Source organism: Scyliorhinus torazame, chromosome 3 (genome assembly GCF_047496885.1).
Source record: "Scyliorhinus torazame isolate Kashiwa2021f chromosome 3, sScyTor2.1, whole genome shotgun sequence".
Classification (NCBI taxonomy): domain Eukaryota; kingdom Metazoa; phylum Chordata; class Chondrichthyes; order Carcharhiniformes; family Scyliorhinidae; genus Scyliorhinus; species Scyliorhinus torazame.
The window spans coordinates 292,621,087-292,635,090 of record NC_092709.1 but is presented as its reverse complement, the minus strand read 5'-3'; the positions used below and the strand labels follow the sequence as shown (position 1 = coordinate 292,635,090).

Genomic DNA, 14,004 nt, shown 5'->3' with positions numbered 1-14,004 from the left:
CAGAGTTAATAAAACATTGAACAAGTAGTTTATATTCATCGCAGGGACTGGACATAAAAGCAGTGATGTGGTTACCAGGGATAATGACAAAATCAACAAGTATTAAATTATTTTGTGCATTGTCAAGAATGAGTGATATAGAATTTTACTACACAAAAACAGCTCAATTGATTCAATAGGCCTATACTATTGTTTATACATGACACAAGTCTCCTCCTGCCTACAACACACCCTATCAGCATGTCCTTCTACACCTTATTCAGCCCCTTATTACATCTTGTACTCCATTAACCCTGCTTAAATGTGGCAGCTTCCACTTAAATACAGATTGTGCAGAAAGGATTGAGTTTGACGAGGAATTTTTTTTTTCATAAAAGTATTGATTTCACAGATTCACCTTTTAGAACAGAATTAAGTTATTCTGTTTTAAAAAAAGGTCCAGCAATACAGTCACATAAAGTCCCAAAGCTTTCCATGAGGTCCCTCGCGTGAACCAGATGATAATATATCTTCTGCTTTGATGTTTCTTTTTCTTGTCTTTTTGTTTGAAATGCAAATGTAAAAGTGCCTGTCCTTTATTGTAATTAGTCAGCGCAACCAACTTGCATCACGCCTGTTCTTCAGAGCTCAGTTCCACATGCAAGCCTCTCTCAGAAGCTATCAGAATCTAATATATTGTCTTTTCTTACAGTTGAACATCCTGACAAAATGGCTAATGACCAAGGTACAGTAGCCCCAGTCTGTCAACTTTTCAGATTGAATCAGAAATGTGCAATATGAATCATGTTGGGTGCTATTTTATAATACAGCAATCCTTCAGGGTCATATGCAGAAAGGGATTGCTATTCCCGAAGTAATTAATCTCATTAATGAAGTGCCACTGAGCCGAATCTTGTGCTTAATGAGTAAGAAGTAGACTTCTTCAGCAGAGAATTATTTTGTCTTTCCAGTCAGACAGATCAAGTGAATTGATTTCAGTTCAGTCCTCTTACATGAGATGCAGGCTTCTCTGAATAATCCTTTAATTACTCAGTGCATTTATTCGACAAAAGGAGGCAGCAAGATTTGGCTGTTGTGAATCCAATCTCTCTATCTATAATCAAATATTTTGTATGTGGTGCGCATTCACGGGCAGGGAAATTATCCAGCCCATGTGCAAAGTATCTGTCATGCTTGAAATTATGATTGGCTCAAACATCTTATTTGTAAACAAAGCAACAAATCACTGCCGCATGAATAATAACTGATGGCTTCAAAACTTATGATAGAGATAAGAAAGGCTCTACCAATAAGCAACGAGAAAGCCGACAAAGGCAAGTAATAATAGTCCGCAAAAAAGCATTTTTAGCTGCCATCTTGGTTTCCCGTACCCAAATGATAAGCTAACAGTAAAGTCCCACACATCTCTGTTTCCACCAGTCTTATCAGTGCAATTTAGCTGAAATGGCCAAAATAGGGCAAATGTTTGAGGAATTCTAAGTATGACTAACGCAAAAAAAAAAAAAATTTTTATTGGAATGCTCACAATTGAAGGATTCCATGCTATCATTAAAATATTTTATTTGTGGTGAAAAATCAATTTTCATAAACTGCACCAAACAGGGAAAATGTCAGAAGCTATTATTAAATATGCCAAAGCAATTCAGCAGAGTCAACATGGTTTTGTGAAAGGGAAGTTATGTTTATCCTATTTATTGGAGTTCTTTGAAGGAGTCACACATGCTTGGATAAAGGGGAACCAGTGGATGTCCTGTACTTAAATTTCCAGAAAGCATTTGATAAGGTGTCATATCAAATTTATTTTCAAAAAATAAAAACTCATGGTGTAACCGGCAACATATTGACATGGATAGAAGATTGGCAAGCTAACAGGAACAGAGTTTTGGCATTTTCTGGTTGGCAAGATGTAGTGAATGTTGTGCCACCTGGATATTGGCCAAGTCTTGCTGCATTTGGACATGGACTGCTTCAGTATCTTACGAGTTGCAAATGTGGAGATGCTGGCGTTGGACTGGGGTGAGCACAGTAATAAGTCTTACAACACCAGGTTAAAGTCCAACAGGTTTGTTTCAATGTCACTAGCTTTCGGAGCGCTGCTCCTTCCTCAGGTGAATGCAATTATCAATGAACATCACCACTTCTGATCTTATGTTGGAAGGAAGGCCATTGATGAAGCATCTGAAGATGGTTGGGCTGAGGACGCTGCCCTGAAGAACTCCTGCAGTGAAGGCCTGATGTCCTGAAACTGAGATGATTGACCTCCAACCATCACAACTATCTTCCTGTGTGTTATGGTGCGACTTGGACCAACAGAACCCTTTCATCCTGATTCCCATCAACTCCAATTTGCGAGGACTCGACGCCATATTCATAGAATTTACAGAATTTACAGTGCAGAAGGAGGCCATTTGGCCCATCGAGTCTGCACCGGCTCTTGGAAAGAGCATCCTACTCAAGGTCAACACCTCCACCCTATCCCCATAACCCAGTAACCCCACCCAACACTAAGGGCAATTTTGGACACTCAGGGCAATTTATCATGGCCAATCCACCTAACCTGCACATCTTTGGACTGTGGGAGGAAACCAGAGCACCCGGAGGAAACCCACGCACACACGGGGAGGATGTGCAGACTCCGCACAGACAGTGGTCCAAGCCGGAATCGAACCTGGGACCCTGGAGCTGTGAAGCAATTGTGCTCTCCACAATGCTACCGTGCTGCCCCATTAGGTCAATTGCTGCCTTAATGTCAAGTGCAGGACTCTCGCCTCATCCCTGGAGCTCAGCTCATTTGTCCTAAGGCTGCAATGAGGTCTGGACCTGGCAGAACTCAAACTGAACATCAGTGAGCAGGTTTTTGCGAAGCAAGAGCTGCTTGTTAGCATTGTTGATGCCCCCTTTCAACACTTTGCTGATTATCAAGTGTAAACTGATCTGGCGGTAATTGGGTGGGTCAGGTTGGCCTGTTTCTTGTGTACAGAACATACCTGGGCAATTGTCCACATTGTCGGGTAGATGCCAGTCTTGCAGCTGTACTGGAACAGCTTGACTGGGGGCGTAGCGAGGTCTAGAGCACAAGTCTTCAATATTATTGCCAGAGTATTGTCAGGGCCCATTGTCTTTGCAGAATCTAGTGCCTTCACCTGTTTCTTAACATCACGTGGAGTAATTCAAATTGGCTGAAAATGGACATTTGTGGTTTCGAGGACTTCTGGAAAATCCCGAGATAGACCACCCACTCGCCAACTCTGGATGACGATGGTTGCAAATGCTTCAGTCTTATCTTTTGCACTGATGTGTTGGACTCCCTCATCATTGAAGTTGGGATATCTTTGCAGCCTTCTCCTGAAATGAAATGAAATGAAATGAGTGAGTTATTCAAATTTCTTCCACGATTTATGACCAGATGCAACAGGACTGCAGAGCTTAGATCAGGCTCATTGGTTGTGGGATCGTGTAGCTCTGTCAGTCATGTTGCTTCTACTGGCTGGCAAGTAAGTAATCCTGTGTTATAGCTTCACCAAGTTGACCCTCATTTTTAGGTGTACCTGGTGCTGCTCGTGGCATGCCCTCCTGCGTTCCTCATTGATCAAGGGTTTATCGCCTGGCTTGATGCTAATGGTAGAGTGGGAGATATGCGGGGCCATGAGATTACAGATTGTGGTTGAATACAATTCTGCTGCTGCTGATGGTCCACAGCACCTCATGGATGCCCAGTCTTGAGTTGCTAGATCTGTTTCAAATCTATCCCATTTAGCACGGTGGCAGTTCCACAGAACACAATGGAGGATATCCTCAGTGCGAACATCGGACTTCCTCTCCACAAGGACTGTGTGGTGCTCACTCCTACCAATACTGTCATTTACAGATACACCTGCGACAGGTAGATTGGTAAGGATGAGGTCAAGTATGTTTTTCCCTCTTGTTGGTTCCCACACCACCTGCCACAGACCCAGTCTAGCAATTATGTCCTTTAGGACTTGGCCAGATCAGTCAGTAGTGATGCTTCCAATCCACTCTTGGTGGTGGACATTGAAGTCCCCTCTCCCCCCCCCCCCCCCCCCCCCCCCCCAGAATGTATTCTATGCCCTTGCCACCCTCAATGCTTCCTCCAAGTGGTGTTCACACTTGACGGAGTCCCAATTCATCAGCTGAAGGGGGGGGTAGAATGGTGCATGGTAATCAGCAGGAGGTTTCTCTGCCCATATTTGACCTGATGCCATGCGACTTCGTGGGACCTGGAGTCGATGTTGAGGACTCTCAGAACAATCCGTTCTGACTGTATACGATTATGTCGCCACCTCTGCTGGGTCTGTCCTGCTGGTGGAACAGGAAATACCCAGGGATAGTGATGGTGGTGTCTGGGGCATTGTCTGTAAGGTATGATTCTGTGAATATGGCTATATCAGGCTGTTGCTTGACTCGTTTGTGAGACAGCTCTCCCAATATTGGCAAAAGCCCCCAGATGTTAATAGGAGGACTCTGCGGGTTTGACAAGGTCGATGTTGTTCCCAGTGCCAAGGCCCGTCCGGTTTTATTCCTTTTTCACTTTTTAACGCTATGATAGAACTTAGTGGCTTGTCAGATGGCATTTAGGGAACAACATTTCTGGTTATTATCGTGCTCTGTAAATGGCAAACATAATCTGCCAGTCTGGATTACTAGTCCAGTGACAAGGCCTCAATGCCAATACCACACCTGTGAGGAGGGAGACATGGTGGGAAAGGCTAACAAATAAGAAATTAAGCTATGTTTTGTCTTTTGAAGGTATTGCTATGAATCAGAATAATTTGGTAAATGTATCACGGACAATATATTTTTGTGGGATACGTAATATAGCCTCAGCATTTTGTTTATGGCTGGTGGATGATGTTGCTATTTGCAGAGGGTGATATGATTCCCCCTTTGTCAGCAGCTTCCCTTGTCCAGTTGAGACTCAGCGGAATGTCAGAGATGACAGTTGAGTAATTGACTGAAAGGGTATTTGTCAGAGACAAACAGAGTAGGAGATATATAAGAAGAAAAGTAAAGAGAGGAAAGGAGAGACTAACAGACAGATAATAGAATCATGGAGAGTGCAGCACAGCCGGCCATTAGGTCCAATGCATCTGTGCAAATCCTTTCAACTGGAGTTATGTGTGTGAATCCCACTTCTCTGTTCTTTTCTAACCAGCTCCCTTTATGTTTTACTTGGAAGAGAGAGATTGTGAGAAAAGGTGTTGGTGACAAATGAAATGTTGCAGAAACAATAGGAAGAAGGGCGCATGAGGTGCAGAGAGAGAATCAGGCAAAAGTAGTGAAGGTGGAGACGATGACAAATAGAATTGGTGTGGGGAGAGCCCATTTTCAATTTCTTGGCTGTGAGCTATGTCATGAGAAATTAAAAGTTTATAAAAAACAGCTTGTGTCCCTGAGCAAGGGAACCGAAGCTTGATGGTAAGGTTGTAATGACTGGATTAGTGCATTCTCTGGGAACATGTATCAAATCCCACCCTGGCAGCTGGTGGAATATGAATTCAATGTATTAATAACTCTGGAATAAAAAGCCAGTCTCAGTAACAATGACCAAGAAACAAATTGATTGTCAAAGTAAGGGTGGCACACTGGCACAATGGTTAGCCTCACAGTGCCAGATACCCGGGTTCAATTCCAACCTCAGGGGCTGTCTGTGTGGAGTTTGCACATTCTCCCCATGTCTGCGTGGGTTTCCTCTGGGTGCTTCGGTTTCCTCCCAAAGTCTAAAGATGTGCAGGTTAGGTGGATTGGTAAATTGCCCCTTAGTGTTCAGAAGTCTGGTGGGGTTACAGGAACAGATGGTGAGAATAGGCGTAAGTGGGATTGTCTTTCAGAGAGTCGGTGTAGACTCGATGGGCCAAATGGCCTCCTTCTGAATTGTAGGGATTCTATGATTTAAGTCACTAATGTGCTACAGGGAAGGAAATCTGATTTCTGATGCAGTCTGGCTGAATGTAACTTCAGACCCACAATGTGGTTGACTTCTAATTGCCCTCTGGAGTGGCCTAGCAAACCATTCCGTTGTACCATACTGCTGCAAAAAAGTTGAATAAGAATAAAACAGGACAGGCCACCCAATGTCAACCTATAGGCACTGTAAATGACAACATCTTACCCTGTTGATCCTGCAAAGTGCTCCTCATAACATCTGGAGGCTTGTGCCAAAATTGGGAGAGCTGTCCTCCAGATGAGTCAAGCAACAGCCTGACTGCATCGTACTTATTGAATGTTAACTTACAGCTAATGTTCCACCACCATTACCATTCATGGGCAGACCCACTAGATCACTCCAGACTCATGAAGTCCCAGGTTATCAGTTCAAACATGGGCAAGGAATCCTCCTACTGATCACCATCTATTGCCCTCCCTCAGTTATTGTACTAGTGTTCCTCCAATGATGAACACCACTTGGAAGAAACATTGAGGGTAGTAAGGCCATAAAATGATGGGAGGCTTATCCATCAGCAAGAGTGGGTTGCTCGCCAAGCTGGTTGAGTCCTGAAGGGTGTATTCGTCAGACTGGTCCTATAGCAGGTAGTGAGATAGCCAACCAGAGGGAAAATCCTATGTGATCTTGTCCTTACCAATCTACCTGTACAGATAAGCTGTTCATGCTAGAAGTATCCATTACACAGTCCTTATGGAGATGACGCTGAGGATACCATCCATTGAGCTGTGTAGCACAGTGGACTAAACAGCTGGCTTGTAATGCAAAACAAGGCCAGCAGCATGGGTTCAATTCCCTTCCTGGCCTCCCCAAACTGGCGCCGGAATGTGGCGACTAGGGACTTTTCATAGTAACTTCATTGAAGCCTACTTGTGACGATAAGCAATTATTATATTATTATTAACCACTCAGTTTTAGGAATAGATTCTGTACAGATCTAGCAGCTCAAAACTGGGCATCAATGAGGCACTGTGGGCACCAGCAGCAGAATTGTATTCAATCATATTCTGTACCCTTGTGGCCGGCATATTCCCCCACTCTGCCATTACCACCAAGCCAGGGGATCAACCCTAGTTCATTGAAGAGTGCAGGAGGGCATGCCAGGAGCAGCACCAAGCATAACCTAAAATGAGCTGTTGTAGAAAATGCAATGATTGACAACCACTAGTTGGCCAACGAACAGCGAAAGGTTTATTAACAAAATGAACTATACACAGAACATAATCAACAATGTCTTCATTCTCAGCACCAGGATCACAACTGGCTGAAAAGTCTGTGCTCTGCACTAACATCCCCGAGTTCGTACCCCATTGGCTGATGAGGTCACATGGCCCTTCCAATGCACACACCCTTAAAGAGATGATCTACTACATCCCCCCACCAAGTCCCTGATTACATAGTACATCAATAACTTATACAACTCTCAAACTATTAACAATAATGAACAATTTTTACAGTTTCATCAGAAACTCAATCTGTAAGGGGACATTCTCTTGGAACAATGTAGCTCAAATGGTTGAATTTACATCGTAGAGGTAGCTGTGGTTGGATCTGCTTCACTGGAACTCTCTCTTGGCAGTAGGACATCACGTTCCACTGTTTCCTCAGTTCCACTGGGAGCAACACTTTGGCCTGCCACTGACTGATCAACCATTTCACTTCTTGGACAAACAACAACACTGCTTTCTGGCACAACCTTGGCCACCACAACTCCTGGGACCCAATGTTCTTTACAAAAATTGGATCTTCTATCCCAAATGCTCTTTCCACATTTGCTGAATCACGGTTCCTTTTCTGACAACTCTGCCTTGTCTCCACCCTCTCCACCAAATTTGGAATTACCAGGCTCAACCTGGTTCTCACATGATGACCCATCAGCAACTTAGCTCAGGCTGTGCCTGTATTGTTATATGGGGTGATTCTGTAGGCTCACATAAATCATGCTATCGCAGGTGATTTCTTCTTCATGCCAGCCTTGAACATCTGAGGTTGGAGAGTACTGCAGCTAGACTGGCTAAATATACCAGAGAGGCCATAAAAACGTTGGGGTAACCATGACTCCAGTGAGCTACAGACAGCAGTCTGCACAGCTACCATTGTTAATGGTGTCGGGCCACAAGTTGGTTGTGGGAGGGGATTTTAATACAGTCATCGATCCCGGCCTTGACCGGTCGTGTTCGAAAACGGGGAGGGTACCAGCAATGGTACTGATAGGGTTCATGGAGCAGATGGGGGGGGGGGGGGGGGGGGGTCGGCCCATGGAGGTTTAGGCAGCCGACGGGGAAGGAGTTTTCTTTTTATTCGCATGTACATAAGGTTTATTCCTGGATTGACTTCTTCATTTTGAGCAGGGATTTGCTGGCGGGGGTGATGGACACGGGGTATTCGGCCATCACTATTTCGGATCATGCCTCACACTGGGTGGAACTGCAGGTTGGTGAGGAGTGCTTCCAGTGCCCGCAATAGAGGTTGCACGTGGGCTTGTTGGCAGACGAGGCGGTGTGCGAGAGGCTGAGGAAGTGCATGCAGAATTACATGCAGGTTAATGACACGGGGGAAGTCTCAGCAGCGGTGGTCTGGGGGGGGCGCTGAAGGCATTGGTGAGAGGGGAGCTGATTTCGATCCGTGCTTATTGGGACAGGACGGATAGGACAGAGACGGACCGACTGGTTAACGAGATTCTACAGATAGATAGGAGGTATGCGGTGACCCCGGGGGTGGAGCTTTTAAGGGAACGGCGGAGGCTGCAGGCCGAGTTCGGGGTGCTGTCCACAGGGAGGGGAGTGGAGCAGCTTATGAAGGCGAGGGGTGCGTTCTACGAACACGGGCAGAAGGCCAGCAGAATGCTGGCGCAGCAGCTTAGGAAGAGGGAGGCGGCCAGGGAAATAGAGAGGATGGTTGATGGGGATGGGAACTTGGTAACGGAGTCGGCAGGGCTAAACAGGGCGTTCAGGGACTTTTACAGTAGGCTCTACCGCTTGGAACCCCCCACGGGGCCTGAGGGGATGAGACGCTTTCTGGACGGACTGACCTTCCCAGGCGTCGGCAGGGAGCTGGTGGATGGGCTGGGGGCCCCGATTAGGGCCGAAGAAATAGCTGAGGGCTTGAAGGCAATGCAGTCAGGTAAAGCCCCGGGGCCGGACGGGTATCTGGTGGAATTCTACAAGAAATTCTCGGGGATATTAGGGCCGTTGCTGGTCAAGGTTTTCAATGAGGCGAGGGATAGAGGGGTGCTGCCCCCGACAATGTCACAGGCCAGTATTTCATTGATATTGAAGCGGGACAAGAACCCGGAGCTATGCGGGTCATATCGGCCAATCTCAGTGCTTAATGTGGACGCCAAGTTGCTGTCCAAAGTTTTGGCCTCCAGGATTGAAGATTGTGGCCCGGATGTGATTCTGGAGGATCAAAACTGGGTTTGTCAAGGGCAGGCAGTTGGTGGCCAATATATGTTTATGATGCCCCCGTAGAGTAGCGAAGTTGAGGTAGTTGTGGCAATGGATGCAGAGAAGGCATTCTACTGAGTGGAGTGGGACTATTTATGGGAGGTGCTGGGATGGTTTGGGTTCGGTAGGGGCTTTATCGACTGGGTTAGGCTGTTGTTCCAGGCCCCGGAGGCTAGTGTAAGGACGAATAGGATGACCTAGGACTATTTTAGACTGCACCGGGGGACAAGACAGGGATATCCCCTCTCCCCACTGCTGTTTGCGTTAGCTATAGAGCCGCTGGCAATTGCTCTGAGAGCTTCAAGAGGCTGGAAGGGGCTGGTTCTGGGGCGGGGCGGAGGGGGCGGGGGGAGGGAGGTTGGGGGGCGGGGGGGTGGAACCTAGAGTCTCGCTGTACGCGGACGACCTGCACTTAAACGTATCAGATCCAGGGGCAGGGATGGGTGAAATTTTGGTGATTTGGGGGGGAATTTGGCCGGTTTTCGGGATATAAATTGAATATGACAAAGAGTGAGATGTTTGTAGTCCAGCCGAGGGGTCAGGAGGGTCGGCTGGGGGAGCTGCCGTTTAGGTTAGTGGGGAACAGTTTTAGATACTTCGGGATACAAGTGGCGCGCGACTGGGGCCGGTTACACAAGTTGAACTTGTCCCGGTTGGTTGAGCAGATGAGGGGCACGTTTCGGAGATGGGATGCGCTGTCGCTGGCTGAGAGGGTGCAGACGGTTAAAATGGCGGTCCTACCGAGATTTCTATTTGTATTTCAATGTCTCCCAATTTTCAACCCGCGGTCCTTTTTTAAGAGGGTTAACAAAATCATCCTGGGATTTGTGTGGGCATGTAAGTCCCCACGAGTGAAGAAGGTGATGCTCGAGAGGAATCGAAGGGAGGGGGGCTTGCCCTGCCAAATTTCAGTAATTACTACTGGGTGGCTAACATAGCCATGATAAGGAAGTGGGTGGTGGGGGCAGGATCGGTTTGGGAGTGGATGGAGGCAGCTTCATGTAGGGGCACCAACTTGGGGGCGTTGATGGCAGCATCTCTGCCATTCCCGCCGGCGAGGTACTCCACCAGCCCCGTGGTGGCGGCGGCCTTGAGGAACTGGGGTCAGTGGAGGAGGTACGTTGGAGCAGTGGGAGCATCGGTGTGGTCCCCAATATGTGACAACCACCGGTTTCCCCCGGGGTGCTTGGATGGGGGGGTTTCGAGTTTGGCGAAGGGCAGGAATTGAGAGGATGGGGGACCTATTCTTAGAGGGGAGCTTCCTTAGCTTGAGGGTGCTGGAGAAGTTTGGGTTGGCAAGGGGGAACAAATTTAGATATTTACAGGTGCGAGACTTTCTGCGCAGGCAGGTATCATCCTTCCCACTCCTGCCACTAAGGGGGACCCAGGATAGGGTAGTGTCTAGGTGATGGGTGGGAGAGGGGAGCATCTCGGACATCTACAAGGAACTTATGAGGGTGGAGGAGACGCAGACCGAGGAGTTGAAGTGTAAGTGGGAGGAGGAGCTTGGTGGTGAGATGGAGGATGGCTTATGGGCAGACGCGTTGAGCAGAGTCAACGCGACCGCAACATGCGCAAGGCTCATCTTGATCCAATTCAAGGTGGTACACCGCGCCCACATGAAAGTGGCCCGGATGAGTAGATTCTTTGGGGTGGAGGACAGGTGTGTAAAATGTACGGGAGGACCAGCGAACCACGTCCATATGTTCTGGACGTGTCCAAAACTTAGATGATATTGGCAGGGGTTTGCTGACGCCATGTCCAGAGTATTGAAAACAAGGGTGGCAATGAGTCCAGAGGTGGCGATTTCTGGGATGTCGGAAGATCCGGGAGTCCAGGAGGAGAAAGAGGCAGATGTTCTGGCCTTTGCTTCCCTGGTAGTCTGGCGACGGATACTGCTAGCTTGGAGGGACTCAAAGCCCCCGAAGTCGGAGACCTGGTTAACTGACATGGCGAGCTTTCTCAGACTAGAGAAGATTAAGTTCGCCCTGAGAGGGTCACTGTTACGGTTCGCCCGGAGGTGGCAATCATTCATCGACTTCTTCGCGGAGAATTAATCGTCAGCAGGGGGCGGGGGGGAGAGGGGGGTTTAGGGTAGCGTAGAATAGGGGGTGAAATAGGCAGGTCTTGGAGGGATGGGAGTCGGTGATTGCACTATGTTTGTTGTTCTCTGTTCATTATTTTTATCCTGTTGCTGTTTGTAATGCCAAAAATACCTCATTAAAATTGTTCATTAAAAAAAAAATGGTGTCGGGCAAAAGACTGAGTTTATCAAGCGTGACTGGGCCCAATCGATCAAGCTGAACTGCCTGAAATTTTTTTAAGTCAAGGATGGGAACCTGCAGGAAGTCAGTTGGTACTCTGCAGGCCTGCTTGTCTTCACACCTGTACCTCAGATGTCCTTATGTTCCACATGTGAAGCACTCTGCTTCTCTAACTCTACATGTTTCTGGGAAATGTCTGCCCCGCACTGATAGAACTCTATTATTCCTAGGCTGTTCAAATCTTCTATATCTTGTGGCTTTTGCAGCTTCTGTGTCATTCTCTCCAGTTAAATCAGCACCTTCTCTCCTCATGCCACTGCTGCGATACCTTATCGCTCTGTGCAGTCTGCAGTTCGTGGGTGCACCTCTCGGAGCTCTCTATCGCTGGCATCATTTTCAGCACCTTCTTAATGGTTAACTCTGATTCAGCTAACAATTTTCTTCGTATAGCTGCATGGTTTACACCACGTACCAATTGGTCACTTAGCAGGTAATTCAATGCTGACCCAAAATCGCAATGCTCCGCGATTTGTCTTAGCCTTGCTACAAATGCCGAGATGGTCAACCCTGGGCTCTCCCAGTGGAGTTAAATTTGTATCTTTGTAATACTATTGAGGACTTTGGGTGGGAATGACCCTTCGCTAGTTCAATGAGCTCTGCAAATGTCTTCGTGTCGGGAGCATCCAGGGACATTAAACTCTGGATTAAGTTATATGTCTGGACCCCACAGGCAGGCAGCAAAACAACGTTCTTCCTATTCTCCCCCGTGTGGTATTATTAGGTTTGCAGTACCCGAGAGGCGGTAGATCATTGGGTAAACCTAGGTGTTTACCATTGGCTGTTTGGTATGTAGCTCCGCCCTGACAGGCGGGGTATAAGAACCGGTGCCGTCCCAGCAGCCCTCATTCTGTACCGAAGCTGCTGGGGAACAAATCTAATCTATTAAAGCCTTCAGTTATGTTACAACCTCGTCTTTGAGTTTAATTGATCATGCATCAATTTTATAGAGTAGGTCTTAAGCTGAAAGAATGGATCTCCGAATCAAGCCGGAGTGTCTACAACTCAGCCCCCACGCGGAGAACTCGGCGGCGATATTTAAGCACTGGCTGGCGTGTTTTAAAGGCTACCTCGAGACGGCCGGAGGCACCCCCTCAGGAGAACAGAAACTGCATCTCCTGCACTCAAGAGTAAGCCCTGGAACCTTCACCCTCATCGAGGAGGCGGAGGACTTCGATGCTGCGATCGAACTGTTAAAAGAACATTATATCCTCCCTGTAAATCAGGTCTACGCATGTCACCTGTTTGCAACTAGACGGCAAAGCCCCGGGGAATCGCTGGAGGACTTCTACCGGGCGCTACTGGTGCTGGGCAGAAACTGTGGCTGCCCGCAAGTTTCGGGCAGCGAGCACACTGAACTTCTAATCCGGGATGCCTTCGTAGCAGGTATGAGCTCCTCAGAGATCCGCCAAAGACTCTTAGAAAAGGACACCCTGGGGCTGAGAGAGGCACGGGCCCTGGCAGGGTCCATGGACATTGCCTCCAGAAACGCGCAGTCCTATGCGCCCGACCGCGCTGCGGCCCCCTGGGCTGCGTGACATCCCGCAGCGGCAGCCCCACTGACCTTCCCCATGTTCCCGCAGGCCTGCGCTGTAAGACGGTACGCTAACTCCGTCGGGCCCCGCTGTTTCTTCTGCGGGAAGGCGAAGCACCCCCGCCAGCGCTGCCCAGCCCGCACCTCCACCTGCAAAGGGTGCGTCAAGAAGGGCCATTTTGTGGGGGTCTGCCAAGCATGAGCCGTGGCCGCGGTCTCCATCGACTCCGGACCGCCGCGGCAATCGTCCCCTCGGGCCCCAGGCGACAAGCACTCACCGCCCCCCCCCCCTTTTCTAGGGCCACGTCCGACCCACGGGCGCGGCCATCTTGCCCCTCGGACACCACGCTGGACGGTTGGGCGCCGCCATTTTGTCCATCCCTGCCGCCATTTTGTCCATCCCCGACCACCATGTGCGATCCATGGGAGACGCCATCTTGGATGGAGCCCCAGGCCCCAGCACGGCCGACTACACGCTGCCCGATCACAACCCGCAACTGCTCCATCTGGCCTCGGTGATGCTGGACCAAAATCGACCTCGGACACTCGCAACTGCAACGACGACGGTGTTCATCAATGGCCATGAGACGTTTTGCCTGATCGACTCTGGGAGCACGGAGAGCTTTATACACCCCGACACGGTAAGGCGCTGTTCACCTGTTACCCACCCTGTAAACCAAAGAATCTCCCTGGCCTCCGGGTCACACTCGGTGGAGATAAAGGGGTTCTGGCTAGCAGACC

The 14,004-nt window shown here is 48.4% G+C and overlaps 1 protein-coding gene across 1 annotated transcript in view; it reads left to right on the top strand.

Annotated features, from left to right (window-relative positions):
• The window catches only part of dcc (DCC netrin 1 receptor), a 1,735,814-nt gene that overhangs the window by 1,582,051 nt on the left and 139,759 nt on the right, over positions 1-14,004 (top strand). The window contains exon 21 of the mRNA XM_072497411.1: positions 692-724. Coding sequence (XP_072353512.1) covers positions 692-724 — 33 coding nt within the window. The remainder of the gene's footprint in view (positions 1-691; positions 725-14,004) is intronic.